This window comes from Engraulis encrasicolus, chromosome 17 (assembly GCF_034702125.1).
Source record: "Engraulis encrasicolus isolate BLACKSEA-1 chromosome 17, IST_EnEncr_1.0, whole genome shotgun sequence".
Lineage (NCBI taxonomy): Eukaryota > Metazoa > Chordata > Actinopteri > Clupeiformes > Engraulidae > Engraulis > Engraulis encrasicolus.
Genome location: NC_085873.1, coordinates 44,479,644 through 44,492,143, shown reverse-complemented (window position 1 = coordinate 44,492,143; position 12,500 = coordinate 44,479,644). Strand labels below are relative to the sequence as shown.

At 43.1% G+C, this 12,500-nt stretch overlaps 1 protein-coding gene across 1 annotated transcript in view; it reads right to left on the bottom strand.

Annotated features, from left to right (window-relative positions):
* Positions 1 to 12,500, bottom strand: part of LOC134467062 (protein sidekick-2-like) — a 590,275-nt gene that overhangs the window by 27,659 nt on the left and 550,116 nt on the right. The window contains exons 35-38 of the mRNA XM_063220987.1: positions 10,376 to 10,579; positions 8,685 to 8,810; positions 4,771 to 4,935; positions 4,166 to 4,306 (exon numbers count right to left, since the gene is read on the bottom strand). Of these exons, the coding sequence (XP_063077057.1) occupies positions 4,166 to 4,306; positions 4,771 to 4,935; positions 8,685 to 8,810; positions 10,376 to 10,579 (636 nt within the window). The remainder of the gene's footprint in view (positions 1 to 4,165; positions 4,307 to 4,770; positions 4,936 to 8,684; positions 8,811 to 10,375; positions 10,580 to 12,500) is intronic.

The window sequence follows — 12,500 nt, the reverse complement described above, 5'->3', positions numbered from 1 at the left end:
GTGTGTGTGTGTGTGTGGCGTGTGTGTGTGTGTGTGTGTGTGCGCGCGTGTGGATGAGGTTGAAACAAATGACTTGAAGCGATTAAGCTTTTGTCTGGTGTCTAGCCTACAGTATGTGAGAATCTCGTTATGCAAGTGTGCTTTGTCTGTGATTTGTTTGGGGGCAGCAGTGGCCTACCTTGGCCTACTGGTTAAGGAGATGGACTGTGGATCGGAGGGTTGCAGGTTTGAATCCCACCCTTCCACTCCCTATCTAACACCATGACTGAGGTGCCCTTGAGCAAGGCGCCAAACCCCACACTGCTCCAGGGACTGTAACCAATACCCTGTGTACTTAAAAAAAAAAACACCCAATGTGTTTGCGTGTGCGTTCGTGTGTGCGTATGATGCCTCTGTCTGTGCCAACCACCTGTTGCCAACGTAAAGGACCAACAGCTTCCACAGGTCACCACTGTGGTCACCGGTGCCAATGCTAGTTGCAGTAGGGATTGTCAGGATGACTTTATTACAATGTCTTGGCACAGTCTTGGTGCAGTGGTGCTGTCCAATTCACTGATAAGGCTCTTAGGGCTGGTTTGAAACAACTGCCTCGCTGGCTTGAAACAGAGACATTTTTGATCATTTCTTCTGCTGCCAACGTAAAGGACCAACATCATCCACACATCCCCACTGCAGTCACAGGTGCCAATGCTGCACTGTAGTTGCAGTAGGATTGTCAGGAAGATTGTATTGCTATGTGTTGGCCCATGAAGTTGGCTGTCTACACTTCACTAATAAAGATCATTCCGGGCAGGTTTGAAATGAACGACTGGCTGGCTGTCTGGCTAGCTTGCTAGCTAGCTTCTTACAGTGATGTTGTTGCCAATTTCCTCCCAACATACTACAGTATGTGAACCCATTGTGGTGCATTGAGGTGCATGGTGATGTATGGACGAGAGGTGTCCAACATCTTCACTAATTTAGGTCCAAAGGGTTTTAAGCCACTCAGCCAGCCAGCCAGCTGAGTTCTTTTGATCAAGACCTTCTCCTGATTGGGACATTCATCTAACTAACGAGGCCTCTCCACAGCATTCCAATTGCCCCTGCTGAGTCAGGAGTGCTGAAGTCTACACTACTGCAATGACATCACTGCAGCATACTGAGCCCAGCCAGAGATTTAGAGTGAAGTCTTGGGTCTAGGGTTAGGCTGCCTGCCAGCCAATGAGGTTATGGTGTACAGCAGGGCTTGACACTGGCACCTGCCAACCGGCCAAATGCTGGTAAAACTTGGCTGTGTCTGGTAACAATTTCAGTGTCACTAGCCAATTTGGCAGGTAGCTTATTCTGTGGCATGACACACTGTATTAGAAAAGCCTATATTCTGCACTTTGCCCCTGTTGTATTAATTGTTATTGTGTATTTAACCCTGTGAAACCTGAACCATGAAAGCAATGAGAGAAAATTCTAATTTTTTGGAATTTGCTTCAATATTGGTCCCTTATAAGAAATGTAAAAAAAAAATTCAAAATTTTGTTAAGGTCGCTGAGATATTTAATGCATCATATATGATGCATCAGGCTTTTAATGAATGAAAATTCCAATTTCATGACCATTGAAAAATGACTTTTAATGCATTTACAACTTTTTTTTAATTTAAAAAAGTTGTCAGACAATTTAATTTGAGGATTATCTTTAAATATTTAGTGAGATCCTGCTATTTTTTTAAGCCTATCCTTGTTTTAGCAGGACCATATTTTACATTTCCCACAGCCTGGTTGGGTAATTTTTTAAAATCTATGTAAAAACATAGCTGATCGAATGCTTAACAACCTATTTATGAGTGTAATATAGATCATTATTCATTTTTGATGTGTAATTTGAATATATGGGTCCATTACTACAATTGGACCATTTCTCCATTCACTTCAATGCATTTTTTACGAGATCATAATTTCAACATTTTGCATTACATTTTCAAAATTGCAAGTAAAACCTGTTTCTTAAGGCAATATCTTTGTCTTGAAGTAAAACAACTTGTGTGTTTTGTTAAACGATCGTCGTGGTGTGCTTTGTAAGTTTCCCTATGGAGCAAATGCATTGATGGCTGACTTCCTGCCACCGCCGGATGGTGCTTATATGTCTCATCAGTTTTAGCACGATCTCTCTGCAACACGGTGTAAAAATATAAACTCTTCCTTGCTTAATTGCACAAAGCAGGTGTTCAAATTAAAGGATGTAGAGTTATATTTCGGAAATTTTTACACAAACCTTATGCAATATGACGAAATCTCAGCGTTGGTCAGGGAAACCGCTTCTACCCCATTTTCCTGTTTTTCGCCGAGCTGTGGTCAACTTGTTGTCGACCGCTGCTCTCTTGTGGCGGTTTCCGCGTACTGCAGGACGTTTGGAAATGACACGCAGGATGTTTTTCAGATCGATTTTTTTTTGTGTCAGCGTGGAGAGGGCTTTGAATTTGATGAGACATATATGATGCATCCGGCGCGATAGGGTTAAATTCAAGAAAAAGCTCAGTTACTCAGTTTCTATTTGTTTGATTTATTTCCATGTAGAAAGCTATGCACTCATCTTCTTGTTTAGCACCTCATCTTCTGAGGTTAGATGCACAGTGTCATGATAAAGAGATAATAATTTCAAATTTGTGGCTTGTAGAATAGCTGGATGGCTAGTGACTCGGGAAAACCACTAGCCACAGTGGCAGGCAAGTAATAAAGTTAATGTCAAGCCCTGGTGTACAGTAGTACTGCATGGTCAGTCAGGACACACACTTGCATGCACTCATGCACGGACGCACGGACGCACACATACACGCACACACGCATGGACGCACACGCACACATACACATACCCACACAACCCCTTACGGCGAGTCAATAGGTCATTATAGCAAGCACAACGTACAGCCAGACAGTTATTTCAATCAACCATGACCATTGAAGCACACCTCAGTGATTTTTGTTGGTTTGTTGGGAGTGACCTTGTACAAGGTGCTCGCTGAAAAGAGCAGCATTATTCCATACAGTGTGTCATTGATACACACAAGTGATGACGTAAAAAAGGGTTCCTGACAATTTAAGTGTGACTGCTAAGGATGTTATTGACCGACATGGGAAGTTTTGCAGGTAAACCACACCCATATTGTCCCCTGTTGTTGTTTTGGTATGGAGTGTCTTAGCCTTTTTTGCATACTTGCTCTGTCCACTGATATTGGGGCAGTCATGGGTATGCGGTTAGGGCATCAGACTTGCAGCCCAAAGGTTGCCGGTTCGACTCCCGACCTGCCAGGTCGGTGGGGGGAGTAATTAACCAATGCTCTGCCCCATCCTCCTCCATGACCAACCGTATCTCACGCCTTTCGTAAAGTCTTCACGAAAAAAATAGAGTAATTTTCGTGGTGCATTCACGTTATTGCCCGCCTTTCGTAAAGTCTTCACGAAAATAATAGATTAATTTTCACGCTGCCTATTCACTTGAATTGCCCGACTGTTGCCTAGCGACCCACTAGTTTGATGCCCTTTCGGTAGCCTACCATCACATGGTAATCAAACATTTCAAACAAGCAATTTAGGGTTAGGTTTAGGGTCAAGGTTAGGGTTAAGGTTAGGGTTAAGGTTAGGGTTAGGGTTAGGTTTAGGGTTAAGTAGGGTTAAGGTTAGGGTTAGGTTTAGGTTTAGGTTTAGGTTTAGGGGACATAAGGCGTAAGTACCGAAAGGGCGTCGAATTAGTGAGTCCCGAGTGTATCAGCAGTGTTCTGTCAGCACCCCCTCCCCGCCCCTGCAGACGTTTGGATAACCATAGCAGCAGTGGGGCAATTCAAGTGAATAGGCAGCGTGAAAATTAATCTATTATTTTCGTGAAGACTTTACGAAAGGCGGGCAATAACGTGAATGCACCACGAAAATTACTCTACTTTTTTCGTGAAGACTTTACGAAAGGCGTGAGATAGGGCTCCATGACTGAGGTACCCTGCGCATGGTACCATCCTGCAGCACTGCTCCATTGGGGCGCCATTGAGGGCTGCCCCCTTGCATGGGTGAGGCATAAATGTAATTTTGTTTTGTGCAGTGTTCAGTGTTCACATGTGTGCTGTGTCACAATGACAATGGGAGTTTGAGTTTCCCAATGGACTTTCACTTGCTATGGAGCGTATTAAGCCGGTAATACCCACCTGAGTCTGCCTTCTTGGCGTACTTCTTGCTCTGCCCCCTGATGATGAGGATGAATACCAGGAGCAGGATGAAGATCAGGCCCACCAGAGCCACCACCACCAGGAACCACCACTCCTCATAGAACGGCGCCACCTTCTGGGCTGGAGGATAATATGATTTATGTCAATGAAAGTGACTTTTAACTGGGAGATTCAACTTTATTATGTTGTGAAAGACATATTTTAAGCCTTCTGTCGATTTCATGCATACAGTAACATATGCATTTTTTGGTTTTGGTTAAACTATTGGATTGGCATTAATAATTACAAGTAATTATAGCACTAAGTAATAAGTAATTATTTCCATTTTGGTAAAGTAATAAGAAACACTGAGCAAATGTGCAATCGGTCTTTTTCAAGAAGGAAATTACAGTGTGTAGACAGCCATACACCTAACAATATTTCAGTGGTTGTAGACCAATAGTACATTTGTGAACAATTGTTTTTTTGGGGCTGGTTAGTTGTTTTGTTTTGTGCGTTGTATGATGCAGTAGCTTTGTGATTGTCAAAGACAAATTTCCTGCGGGATAAATGTACAATCTTAAATCTTGAAAAGAAAGCTTTACCTGATATGGACTGCGAGGGTGCGCTGGGGGTTCCGTAGCCATAGTCGTTGACCCCTATGACCCGGAAGTCGTAGCTGACCCCCTGCTTCAGGAGGTCCATGTTGAAGGTGTATGATGTCACTTCCTTTGGAATGTCCTTGATCAGGATGTCCCACAAGCCCTCATCTGGAAGGAGAAGCAATAGACACACACACACACACACACACGCACACACACACGCACACACACACACAACGCAAACCTTTGAGAAACTATACAAAAAGAACAGCCATCATTGTGTGTGTATTTGTACAGTATGCATATGCCAGAAACACTGTGTGAGTGAGACACTTTTGACTGGCTAAGTACTTCTCTTGCACTAAGTACATTAGCAACTTTGCTGCAACATACGATGTGCTGTGATTGCAAACTCCATAAATTAAACAATTTCACCCCCTCTTCCTCTTCTTTATCTCTCTCCCTCACTCTCTCTCGCCTGTGTGTGTGTGTGTGTGTGTGTGTGTGTGTGTGTGTGTGTGTGTGTGTGTGTGTGTGTGTGTGTGTGTGTGTGTGTGTGTGTGTGTGTGTGTGTGTGTGTGTGTGTGTGTGTGTGTGTGTGTGTGTGTGTGTGTGTGTGTGTGTTGTGGGGCCGCAACCAACAGCCATAAAGCTTTCAGTGGAGACCAAAAGACTATCAGAGTAGGTAGAGTAGGTACTTCATCCTCAGAAGGCATCTAATTAACACTGCATTCAGACTGTGTGTGTGTGTGTGTGTGTGTGTGTGTGTGTGTGTGTGTGTGTGTGTGTGTGTGTGTGTGTGTGTGTGTGTGTGTGTGTGTGTGTGTGTGTGTGCGTGCACGCACGCACGTGGTGTGTGTGTGTGCGCGTGCATGTCTGAATTTGCTTTCTGATAAATGTCATTCATACAGTGTAGCAGCAACAGCCACACAGCAGTTTCGGGCAATTAAGGTAGACCATTTGAAGAGTGGAAAACACTTAGACCTGTTAAAAACTCTCTTCACTCTCTCAAAACGTGCAACGTGGAATATTTTTTGTCGTTCATAGCCAGAATCCATGCTGCCCATTTTAGGTGGTGGGCCTAGTCTCATATCTTGTCAGTTCGTTGGTGTTAACGAGTGGCAACTTTATTTTTGCTTATATAACCCCCTGACAACCCATTAATCAATATTTTGGCTGTTGCCATCCTCAAAACTTGCACAATGATTTATAAAAATGACAACAAAAACTAGCCGACCGAGTGACGTCACGTCAATGCAAAGTCAACGAGGCAGAATACAGCTAGCGCGTGCATGCTACCCGGAACCGTCAGATTTCATGGCAAAAAGTGACAAGTTGGGGGGTAAGTGGGCTCACTTGTTGTGTACATGCAAAAAAAAAATATTTTTCTCAAACTTTCAGGAGTGCTCTTTTTCGCTGTTAGTGTTTGACTGTCTGACCATCATTGGGCAACGAGAGATAAATGTCAAAAAGATGACAGGTCTGTTCCCTCAAAGCAATAGAGCAATGAGGTGACGGGGGTAGATCAATTCGCCAAAAAACTATGTGTCAGTAAAGAAATGCAAGCTGTGTTATTTTTTCCAGTAACAGGAAAATGGTCAGGAATGAAATGCCTACGTTGTTTCAATGATTACGTGAATTATCTGCCTATGAAAAAAGCCCGATATGCGGATAAATATTCCCTTTTCAACTTTGAGGGGCGGAGACTTCCCATTGACTGTGCATTATGTGACGTCACCCCCAGTCTTTTTTATTTTCGTTATTTTTTAAGATCAACGTGCAACTTTTCAGCGTGGCAACAGCCAGAATATTGCTTTACATATTGTCAGGAAGTCATATTAGAAAAATCAAGTTGCCACTCGAGAGTGAGAACGAAACTCATTTTCTAAAGGAGCTACGAAATCTAGCCCACCGTCTATTTACAAATGTTACCTTTTTAAAAAATACTTACAAACATCATCAAAGTCTAAGTATTCAACATGAATGGAAAAATTGTGTGAAAAATTGGAGGTAAAGGTATCTTCTCCATGGTCCGCCATTTTGAATTTCCGGAAATAGACATTTTTAGCTGCAAAACTTACTGTACTTTGGTCCCACTAGTAAATTCTAGTTTGTTACTCAGTAAATATTCATGAAAAGATCAAAGTTTGCAATAGGCAGCACAATTTAACTGAAAAGCATTGTTGCAATCTCTGGGTCACAATCTTGCACAGTGCACCTTTAATTTTACTCTCTCCTCACTAGGGATGCATGATGTGAAAAATTTTGGACGATACTGTACCAATATACGATATTGATATTGCGGTTTTGGCGATAACCGATATTAAACGATGTTGACGAACAATGAAAGTCACCGTCAAGTCCAATCTTTTCGAACCGTAACATATTAAAAAAAACATCTGCGTTAAGTTAACATTGGCCCAGTTTTAACCGATGTCCGATGTGTTGAGAAATGTCAAATATCGGCCGATACCGATACATCTGGCCGATACATCGTGCATCCCTACTCTCTCTGTTTTTCTTAATATCTGTCCTTCCTACTTCCTCCCTTCTCTCTTTTTTTTTGTCTTGACCTCCCTTTTTTCTGCGTATCCTTATCTCTTGCTTGCTCCACCGCTCCCTGACCTGTTCTTTCCCGAAATGCTTTTTAGGAGGGGGAGGTAGCGCATAAAAGAGGGCAAGGCGGTGTTTGTGTGTACATGTGCGTATGCATGCATGCATGTGTGTGTGTGTGTGTGTGTGTGTGTGTGTGTGTGTGTGTGTGTGTGTGTGTGTGTGTGTGTGCGTGTGTGCGTGTGTGTGCGCGCGTGTGCGCGCGTGTGTGTGTGTGTGTGTGTGTGTCTGTGTATGTGTGGGGGGGATCGAGTGTCATTGATGGCAAAGATAGCACAAAGAGCTGGCTGGCAGGAAGGAGAGAATTGACAGATGGACACACAAACACATGGACACACGCACGCACGCACGCACGCACGCACGCACGCACGCACGCGCGCACACACACACACACACATACACGTAGGCACACACACTTCCAACTGTGGACTGTAGTGTTGCATCTGCACTTGTTGTTCTGTATACTTCGTATCTGCTATGGATGTTGGCTATGATTATGTCCTCGATTGTAAGTCGCGCTGGTTAAAACACAATGCTATGTAAAAGGTAACCCTTTGGTTAATGTAATGTAATGTCTGGACAAATACCCTCTTCACATTCTGTCTGTCAGTGTCTCTTTCTTCGTTTCCTCCTTCCCTTCTTTCTTACTTTTTCCATTTCTCTTTCTCCCACTTCTGGCTCTCTTCCTTGTCTGCATCTGTCTATCTAATCTGTATCCTGTCCTCCCCCTCTCTTCTGACCCCCGTTAAAAAGGTAATTGATCCCTCACTCTGCACACGCTCTCCTGATATGCCCCTCAAGGCCATTAGTCATTATACTGTGTGTGTGTGTGTGTGTGTGTGTGTGTGTGTGTGTGTGTGTGTGTGTGTGTGTGTGTGTGTGTGTGTGTGTGTGTGTGTGTGTGTGTGTGTGTGTGTGTGTGTGTGTGTGTGTGTGTGTGTGTGTGTGTGTGTGTGTGTGTGTGTGTGTGTGTGTGCATGTCACAACAATGAAGCCCAATACCCCTTTTCCTTTTCTATCCTTTATTATTTTGTGTGTGTACCTGAGGGTCTGGCCTCGATGACGTAAAGTGTTATGGGGGCATTGGACCAGTGATTGGTGAGGCGAGTGTGTGTGTGTGTGTGTGTGTGTGTGTGTGTGTGTGTGTGTGTGTGTGTGTGTGTGTGTGTGTGTGTGTTGTGTGTGTGTGTGTGTGTGTGTGTGTGTGTGTGTGTGTATATGTGTGTGTGTGTGTGTGTGTGTGTGTGTGTGTGTGTGTGTGTGTGTGTGTGTGTGTGTGTGTGTGTGTGTGTGTGTGTGTGTACCTGAGGGTCTGGCCTCGATGACATATCGTGTTATGGGGGCTCGTCCGGGATCTCCATTGGACCAGTGGATGGTGAGACCTGAGCCATAGCGGGAGATGAAGGGCTCTCCGGGTGGACCAGGGGCACCTGAGGAGGACGTGGAAATGTCAAACATCATAGGCAGACAGAAAGCCATGAAGACAGACAGACAGACAGAGAGGTAGGCATATATAACCTGGTTCTCACGCGATGGTTGTTACTAACCATCTGGAACATTGTCAGTTGCTTATCTCTAGTTGATTAAATGCATGGGTGTGTTTAACACAGCGCAAACCTGATTGGAAAATTCACTTTGCTTTTTTTAATCATATACTACTTCAACCACTGACTTGTGTATACCCCGCCTCATGATTCTGATTGGACAGGCTGTGAAATTTCTGATTATGTTCGGGCTCGTCTAAGATTTCCAGACCCCCGTGCGAGCTCACAAAGTTGAACGGAAATGCATGGAGGGTCTGCGTGAGAGCCAGGCTAAGGCAGATAGGCAACAAGATGGAAAGAAAGATATATACTAGATAGATTAACTGCTTTCTGGGTCTTGAGGAGTTCAAAAAAGTAAAATCTTAAAGGTCATATCATATCATAATACAGGCAGAGTAATTTCTGTCCTCTTTTAGTAACACTACCACCAAAGTCAACTGATTGCATATACATTACAAGTCGAACTCTAAAGTTGAGACAATAGCTACACTGGCAATGGAATAGAGACATAGACAGACAGACAGGCAGGTAGACAGGCAGACAGACAGACAGACAGGCAGGCAGACAGACAGACAGAAAGACAGGCAGGCAGACAGACAGGCAGACAGCCAGCCAGACAGGCAGACAGACAGAAAGACAGGCAGACAGACAGACAGACAGACAGACAGACATATCTCTGGGGCATATCTGTGGAGACAGGCAGACAGACAGACAGACAGACAGACAGACATATCTCTGGGGCATATCTGTGGAGACAGACAGTCCTCCTAATAATTTCTTTTTAAAAGGTGCACTGTGTAATACTGTATTTTTAGCACTTTCTTTCCAGAATTCATGCCGCCCATTCATAAATGTTACTTCTTTCATGAATTCTTACCACCACCATCAAATTCTATGTATTCATTATGACTAGGAAATTGCACTTTTCATGTACATGAAAAGGTGGGATCTTCTACATGTCCGCCATTTTGAATATCCAGAAACATTTTTTTTTAGCTGCAAAACTCACTGTACTTTGGTCATACTATTAAATACTAGTTTAATATTGAGTAAATATTCATGAAAAGATCAGATTTGGTAATAGGCATTGCCGTTTTAATGAGCAGCATAGTTGCAATGATGAGGTAAAGATGGAAAGCTCGCACATCCACAGGAACGTCTGACCTGGGAGCAGGACCACAAGTGACTAGATGATTCTGAGAAAAAGTCCGCTGCACGACCAGGATTTCTTTTGCTCCCAATATTTTATTTTTACGTGACGTTTCGGGTTTAAAAATAAAATATTGGGAGCATAAGAAATCCTGGTCGTGCAGCGGACTTTTTTCTCAGAATCATCCAGCATAGTTGCAATACCTTCTTTGACCACCATCCAACATAGTGCACCTTTAATACAGATATATAGACAGACGGAAAGAAAGACACATGGATAGATATGTATACTGTATACTGACCCTCCCCAGGTCCCGTTGTAATGTTAGCCTCCACCTCGGGCCCGTACATGTAGGTCCTGGCTCGGATGCGGAAGTTGTAGGTGACTCCTTCGGCCAGGTCTTTGATCTTCAGCCAGTAGGGGGCGCCAACCTTGACGTCCACCGTGACCGTCTTACTGACGCCTGAAGAGGAGGAGGGGGAGTGAAGACAGTCGGCACAGGCCACTGACACCGACGAACAGACACACAGACACACCGCATTTAGTAAAAAAAAAAACACTCACACACACCACGTGCCCTTACACAGCGAGATGCTCATGTGAACACACTCACAGGCGCACAGGCTCACATACTGTATTCCCAAACCAACTTTCGCATAGACTAACGTGCACATACAACACATTCAGCCTTTCTATGGACTAACATTAGATATATTTATTCGAATGAGTACATGGTTACAGTGAGTATTATAACTACAGTGTTATGGTACATTGAGTACAGTTTTTCTATTAGCTAAGACTAGATCTATGCATTATGATGATTATATAACTACAGTGATAGTTATAATGACTATGATTGCAATGCTACTGATTATGACACTGTGGTGAATATGAATACTACAGTATGGATGAACATGATTTAGTACAGAAGTTGGTAGAGGACAAGAGGGAAATAGAGAAAGAAAACGAGCAAGCAAGAAAGACAGCTTCTCTTGGCAAGTTTTAGCCAATAACAGGGGCATACTGCCCTACAAAGGCTAAGTGCACTAACTACATATGAAGAGTTCAGATGCAAAGCCCCTAAGTGCCTTTACAAAAAATAATCTTAATTCATTTTTATTTAATACAAAGCTATCAAAATTGCAGATGTTTTTATTTTATTTATGTAATATAACTATTTATATGTATTATCAAGTACATGAATGTAAACCAAACCAACAACGGGGTTCTCTAAAAATATAGAAGTGCAGGTCTTCAGAAATGGATTAGGGGGTTTTGCATCTGAACTCTTCATATTTTGTCGAGATTGAGTTTCGGCAGAAAATTGTCTTCACAAAACCGCCTTTACCTTGTGACAAAGCATTATGGTCGAAATGTGTCCCATGTTAGAAATATTGCCATGTCAAAAATAGCGAGGCTTTGAAGGATTTTTTTCTCAGTTTCAATGTTGATGTAGTGATTACTGTACTTTGCCCTTGTAAGGCAGAGCAGCCTGATCTCCAAAAAATCCGTGCTCCTGGACACGGATGTTAAGGACACTAAATCTGTGTCCAGTAGTACGGATTTTGCCAAAATTCTGTGCTCCTGGACACGGAATTGTTTTCCCTGATGGGCACACGGAAGTGCTTTCTATATTCCCACAGCACTGTGTTAAGTCTATCATTAGAAAATACATACCAAATGCTAATCCTAAACTAAACAATGCTATAGCAATTTAAGTTGTGCCCTGACCAAAACATTCCCTAACCTTAACCTGTCATTAAAGACATATTTTTGAGAAATACCTTTTCCAGTTGGTTGATAGGATATTGAAGAATACTAGCGGTGCCCAGACCAAAACAATCCCTAACCCTAACCTGTCAGTAAGAAATGGGCTTTTTTGAGAAAAAATATTTGAAATTAGAAAAATCCTGAGAACACACAAGAAACATAGAACTGTGGGAGTATAGAGAGAGCACTTCTGTGTGTCAATCACGGAAAACAATTCGGTGTCCAGGAGGAATTTTGGCAAAATCCGTGCTCCTGGACACACATTTAGTGTCCTTAACACCCGTGTCGAGGAGCACTGAATTTTTGGAGATCATGTTGGGCAGAGAGAGGTGAAGGGAGAAAGAAGACAACCACAGATACTCTAGGAAGACCAGATACGCCACTGGTTGATTTCACGGTGTATTTCCGGTTGCCGAAACGAGGCAGGTTTGTATTAGTTCTATGGCAGATTTAGAACTGAAGGGGCAGTTCCACCCTTATCCACGTGGTGGCCCGGAGACCAGAATGAATGGAGCCCTATGGAGCAAAACCCCTCATGGTGCCTTTATCTCAGTATATGATTTTTTCTCGTGTAATTCGGATGTTGCTTTCGAAAGACTATATATAGAAAATACCCACGGCTGAGTTTTAGATGTTTTGAGCCACGCATATGCTTA